Source organism: Liolophura sinensis, chromosome 8 (assembly GCF_032854445.1).
Source record: "Liolophura sinensis isolate JHLJ2023 chromosome 8, CUHK_Ljap_v2, whole genome shotgun sequence".
NCBI lineage: Eukaryota > Metazoa > Mollusca > Polyplacophora > Chitonida > Chitonidae > Liolophura > Liolophura sinensis.
The window spans coordinates 23212977-23219887 of record NC_088302.1 but is presented as its reverse complement, the minus strand read 5'-3'; the positions used below and the strand labels follow the sequence as shown (position 1 = coordinate 23219887).

At 40.5% G+C, this 6911-nt stretch overlaps 1 protein-coding gene across 1 annotated transcript; it reads left to right on the top strand.

The window, feature by feature from the left end:
• The first annotated feature begins 3504 nt into the window (after positions 1-3504).
• On the top strand, positions 3505-6339 carry LOC135473338 (protocadherin gamma-A4-like). The gene has a single exon (XM_064753187.1). The coding sequence runs from the start codon at positions 3583-3585 to the stop codon at positions 6337-6339; it is 2757 nt and encodes a 918-aa protein (XP_064609257.1). The 5' UTR covers positions 3505-3582.
• The last annotated feature ends 572 nt before the right edge of the window (positions 6340-6911 follow it).

Below are 6911 nucleotides of genomic sequence, written 5' to 3'. Positions count from 1 at the left end.
ATATACAAAGCAAATACGATTTAATATGATATCCTTGGCGGTTTACCCTCTGCTTATAATTATATTAAGGGAATTAAGTTTCGAATGTCAGCTGAAGAAACTTAGGGATGTATGCATATGTCCATCTTTTGTTAAGGAGTTCAGATCAAAAATAAAACATGTAAAATGTGCAAATACGAAGAAAAAAAAAATCTGCCTTTGTACTTGACTGGATTTTATGAAAATTCTGCCACATTTTCATCTTAGATGATTGTCGCTCTGACGAGAATGTTGAAAACTTCTGGTAAGAACTGTGTTTTGGTATGCATCCAAAACAATCCAAAATGGGATTGACAAGCCGATGGAATGTTTGCGGTGCATGTCTGCTTAAGGTTTAGTTAGGCGGTCAGGGGTCCATGGCAGCAGACAGATACAAGGTTTTAAGTAAAACAAGCCCACGAAGCCAGTGTGGAGTCAGATGAGGTGCTAAGACCAGGGGATTCTGAGGCCTCTTGCTTCACTGCTTTATGACAAATATTTAAAACTGACATCTATCATTTACAATTCGATGGGTGATGGTCCATCAGAAAGCTTTTTGTCAAGGCCATAACAAATATATTGATTCACAGTTTCCCTGAGCTAAGCTTAGTTCACATCATATATACTTAATATGTCTTTAGATCACAAACCAAGGTCTTATCTGATAGCTGGATAACTGATTTTGTTCTGCTCTAGCTTTCACACGCTCTCATTTTTCAGGTGCGTTTTTTTTTTTTTTTTTTTCATGAACTTTGATAGAAAGGTAACAGAAGGTGTATAAACATCACTTTGATTCCATGTACATATATGAAGCACAGACATTCTCCTGTATATGTACCTCCAATTGTTAATAATTCTAATATGTTTGTTACTTAACAATATATTTTAGAATCAAATGTATTTTGACATATTTGTCACTTTCAAGTGAGCATAAATTACTAATTACATCCCTGTGCTTTTAACTGCTGAATCATTTCAATTTTGTGTGAATTGACATTTTAATATTCTGATATTACACTGTTAATAAAATTTCAATTTTTGAAACACAAACATAACCCCTCCCTCCACCCCCTAAAAAAACTTTGCTCGATAACCAAATATGCAATTTTTTTTTGCACAACTAACAAAATAGTTTATGTATGTACAGTTGGTCACAATTTCGTTGTAAGACTGTTGGGCAAGTTGACAGGATTTGTGAACCATGACAAACAAGTCTGACACCGGTAGGTGTTAATGTCTGCTGTGGAGACACAAGAGCTAAGGCTGTGTGTGGACAGGGTAATCACGGGTCAGTGGGGTTCTGACCAGTACTTCACACCTGTGGGTCAGGGACAGCTGAGGCTGGTACCCCATCCCCCAACCCCCACCTTACTCACCAGGGCTCCTAAAGGCAGACAGCCATCAAAACGTGACAAACACAGACTTCACTTTACCACACCTTCACCACCCACAGGATGTCCCCTAATAAACAAAACTATGCCAAAAGTGTGGAGAAGTCACCACAATCTTTACACAGAGGTCAAGAAGACATCAGCTGAATGTTTAGAGCAAAGTTGTGACATATATGGTAGACTTTTATTGCAGCTTTCTCATTTAGGCAATCCCTTAAGGGGGCGGGGGTCAAGTCACAAAGGTTAGGTAGATGTGTAATAAACCAGACTTCATAAACATAAACACAGGTTGCCAAAGACATGTCCAGTGTTCATTGCAGATGATAATATATTTGCATCTGGCCCTTATAAAATTTTTCAAACAAAAATCAATACAGCTTGCCATACATTTATTTAAACCTTAACAAAGCAATTACAACAGTATCAGCTAAATTATTTTCTCTCTGTGAAATTACCACTGATTACCACTGACCATTTCATGAACACTTTTCTGTATTATTATTTTTAAGGGAGACTCTTTGCAAAAGAACGTTTCATTTTTTTTTATTTAAGTGAAAATTTGAGATGTACAACAGTCATTATACTTTATGTCCTTTTCCAAAATGAAAAAGAAAAAAAAATAAAAGATTACAAATTGCTGGCTTTCAATAACATGCTTCATGTTCTAAAGGGCTGATAGCTGATTTTAACAGCTCATAGATTGTGGTTTAGCATACCTGCGTGAGCAGAGACCTCAATCTCTTCTACCTGACACCTCTTTGTGGACATTTCCTGTCACTGTAGGTGGGCTAAAAAAAAAGAGGCATAAATGTGACAGAAATAGGTGGATTTCCTAGCCTCCAACCCACACCTCTCTTAGGCTAGGTTCAATATCCTCCTAATGTTAAGTCATGTTATTACACGATTTCTTCATTTATCACTAGCATTCATTTAAATATAACACACAAATTCAATTTTCATGAAAGAAACGCCAGAGTTCAAGTGAGCAAGCACATGAGTGTCAGGAGTCGATATGGCAAGGTTGGAGTGAAAAAAATTCTGATAAGTGCTTTATCAAGGTTTCAATTTTCCTCTTGGCAGTCATAATAGGTCATCCTTACAAAAAATAAACCCTGTTCATGTCGCCCAGATAATGTAACTCTGTGAGACTTGAGGCGACAATGAATTGGCAAAAATAATAGGTATCAATAGCACTACTGCATTGATCTTAAAGCATAGCGCAAAGAGCAATCAATAAATGATAATAAAGCCTTGCTCACTTTACAGCCGCCATATAATATGAAATAAACAGGCTTAAATATTGATCTCAACCTCAAAACCAAAGACGCTGGATTTCATTTGATACTCTTCCCTTTTTTCATTTTATAGAAAATGCTCTTTCAATGTGAAACAATAGGTAACATAATCAGCAATAAAAGGGCTTTTCAGTGGGAATTCTGCCGACAAATAATAGTTGTTGAATAATGAATGTACATGACTTACTAAGTACTACATGTGGAGCAAGTGTGTTATCAATGCAATCCATTCATTATTTAAAAACAAAGCTTTTTGACCGGATCTGCTTTCAGTTTCTTCCACTTGTCAAGAGCCATGACAAAAGCCACTAGTCAACATATGGCAAATAATGTCAAAAACCATGTGAAATTTGAACAGAATATATTCTTTTCCTGCACTGATGCATCTTTGCAAGGCTTTACAGCAGCTGAATGACTCTGTTCAATGCAAAACCTAAATTCTTGGACATTTGCCCGAAGGCTTTCGATGTTTACCTCATGATGCTGGCTAAAATTACATCACATTCTAAACGATAATTGGGCTCAATTTCACAGCGGATCATTATGAAGGTTTTTACTAGAATTAAGAAGCTATCCAACTGGCTTTTTGAAAAAAACAATAACCTGCCTTAAAACACAAAGCCAATAGATTCTTCTCTTGGTGGATTCATCCCATTCATTTTCTCTCTCAACTGTTTTTCACCCAACACGGCTAAATTTGACTCCTCTTTTTTCAATTTCTCTGCTTTCAGATCAGAAGCAAACCTTCCTAATGAGACGCTCTGATAGACCTTCAGGACTACCTGCCAGCAAAACAGAACTTCCTTCTCTTCCTTGAGCGAAAAAAACAAAAGCCTTCAACAAAACTGTGGTGAGCGAGAGAGCAAACGGCAACCAACATGATGCAGCGAGTGGCAGTGCTCTGTGGCTTCCTGTTGTTTGGATGTTTCTTTGGAACGATCCATGGGAATCTACGCTTGAATTACCTCGTGACAGAAGAGCAAAGGGCAAGGACTTTTATCGGAAACGTTGCGACCGACAGCAAACTTAGGGCTAATCTGACCACAGAGGAGTTTAACAGCCTAAGGTTTTCCCTTCTGCCTCAAAGAAACCCTAATGTGAAACTGTTCAGTGTTAATGAACGAACTGGCATTTTGGGAACAGCCGATAAACTCGACAGGGAAATCATTTGTGGTCAGAATCCCATTTGCATGGTCAACCTGTCTATAGGTGCACTCTCGACGGTCACAGATTTCTTCAGTATTTTGAATGTCTCTGTTTCAATATTGGATATCAATGACAACTCGCCTGAGTTTCCCAACCCTAACATGCAAGTGACATTTTCCGAGTCGGCCAAAGTCGGAGACAGCTTTCAAATTCAACAGGCTGTAGATCAGGATATCGGCATAAATGCTGAACTTAGCTATGAGCTACAAGGCAGTGATGGGACATTTCGTCTTGTGTACGACAAGACAACATCAGGAAGTTCCAATCTCCGGGTTGTTGTAAATCGCCTGTTGGACCATGAAAGATCTCAGCAACAGCAGATGACATTGGTGGCTAGAGACAAGGGATCACCATCCAAAATTGCCACAGCAACCATTACGATTTCCATCTCAGACATTAACGACCATCATCCGGTTTTTACCGATGCTGTTTATGACCTGCGTGTTCTTGAGACTACACCTGTCCAGACCCCTTTACTGCAGGTGAGTGCTCAGGACTTGGACCAGGGCATCAATGGACAGGTGACTTACTACTTCCCCACCTTAACACCGCAGACCACCAAAGACATCTTCTTCCTCAACTCCTCTACCGGAGACCTTGTGTTGCAACAACCACTGGACTTTGAAAATACTGAGCTCTACGAGTTTCAAGTCGAAGCGAAGGATGGGGGCTCGCCGCCTAGGGTTGCCCAGACGACAGTCAAAGTCCAGGTTCTAGACGTCAACGACAACACCCCAGCAATCACTTTTAACCTTCCTCCTGGCCGTCAGCGCATTGCCGTCTCCGAGACCCTAGTGCCCGGTGACTTCATCACCCGGATGTCTGTGTTTGACGGTGACACTGGGAGAGATGGTGAAGTAATTTGTAAACTGGCTGGCAACAGATTTCAACTGACCCATATTTTCGGTAGTGAATTTAAAATCTTACTCAATTCTAGCCTAGACAGAGAAAGTGAACCCCTCGTCAACCTAACAGTGTCCTGCTCCGACAGAGGTTCTCCACCAAAACAAGACGTCCAAGTACTGACCATTCAAATAGAAGATTCCAATGACAACATTCCAAAGTTCTCGCAACAGTTTTATCACACAGAGACAAGAGAGAATCCACAAAACGGGGATGTCATTATAAAAGTGTCAGCTACGGACTTGGATATTGGTGAAAACGGTAGAGTGACTTATAAAATCAATGCTACAGGTGCTCAGTTTTTCCAGGTCTTAAGTAATGGAGATGTCATAGTGAGTTCAAAACTTGACCGTGAACTTACTCCCGAAGTCGTTTTTGACATTATTGCCATGGACAATGCTGCACCGTTTCACTCTTCCACCGCGACAGTGTCCATTACAGTTCTTGATGAAAATGATGAGGCACCAAACTTTGGAGTGTCTTCTCTAGAGTTATCTGTCCTTGAGAAACAGTCCGAGGGGGCAGTTGTTGGGCATCTCACCGCAACAGATCGTGACCTTGGACTGGGTGGTGAAGTGATGTACAGCATATCACCAGACAATAAGGCTCCATTCCTTATTCAACCTACGAATGGAACAATCATTACTTCCTCAACCCTGGACAGAGAGCTGGTAGAAAGTTATCAGCTGAAGATACTGGCTACTGACAAGGGTACACCTCAGCAAACGGGCTCTCTTGTTCTGACAGTAAAAGTTGCTGATGTTAATGATAACACACCCGTCTTCGTTTTTCCCAATGAGCACAACAACACCGTGACCATATACAATTCTCTGAAAGTCGGTAAAGTTGTCACGAACATCAGAGCTTCGGATGCCGATGACAGGAACAACTCCAGGGTAAAATATGCCTTTGAAAGTGACACAGTTTCGACATCCTTCTTTCACGTGGATCATTCATCTGGTATTATAACCCTTGCCAAACCGCTGACACAACAAGGGAAGAGAACTTTGGAGGTTGTTGTTATTGCCACAGATCATGGTGATCCTGCCCTTTCAGCCAAAATGAGGCTCTTTATTATTGTTCACTTGGATGATCGGCCACTTCCAATGCTGGACGGACTAGCTGGCAGAACCAACTTGACCATTGCCATCTGCATTCTGGCCGTGTCAGCCATTGTGTCCGGTACAATTGTCATCATCATTTGTCTGGTTCGCCGCCGAAAAAACAAAAACACTGATGACTCTGGGGAGAAAGAAGACAAATCCCAAACGCCCGCTGGTGAGAAAACTTGGAACTCCATGTATGATTCAAAAAAGACCAGTTCAGCAGACATAATCATCAATAGAGACCGAGCCCCTCAGAATCTGCAGTCTGCCCCAACACAGGTGGGGAGAGATGACCGACTGCTGTATAAGGCAAAAGATCCCACCAATCCGACATTCCAAGTGTTCCCAGCAGAAGAACATCACACGCCAAAGGTAACATTTATTTTACTCTTTCTTCACTGCTCTCACAATCAGCACTGAACTATCAAACCAGGTTCCATGAAACAGACCATGACCATTCTGTACCCTTGACCAATGAGCTAGTGTCCTAGAAATTATAACTCTAGCGACTTGGGTTGGAAATTTGAACCAAGTGTATGAAGGAGGTTTGTCAGGTATCAATGGTTTACTAGGATTTCTTCCAACCATAAACCCCCCAGCACGGCATTCAACACCAGCAATAAAATAAATAAATATGGAACATTTTGCACAAAGGATGTAAAATGCTTTCCATCAGACTAGGTTTTGGGATCAAAGCATTTTTTTTTATTGATTAATTGATTTACCCTTGGCTGATGTTTTATGCTATCATCCAGAATATTTGACCAATTTTACGGTCAGATGATCAGCTTTGTGGTACAGCCCAGAGGAAAACCACTGCAATCAGATTTTAACCAACCACACCATTATTCATCGACTTGAGTTCTCCACAGAGAAAACCTTCTTGTTTTTTTGGTTTATGATTTTGGTTTATTTGAATTCCATGCCTACTGGCAGAAAGCCCACTTACACATCTGACAGTAAACAGAACAGCTATTCCATGTAACAACAAA

Bases quoted from the DNA above. Each gene is read 5' to 3' on its own strand.
- LOC135473338 (XM_064753187.1), top strand. From the start codon at position 3,583: ATGATGCAGCGAGTGGCAGTGCTCTGTGGCTTCCTGTTGTTTGGATGT.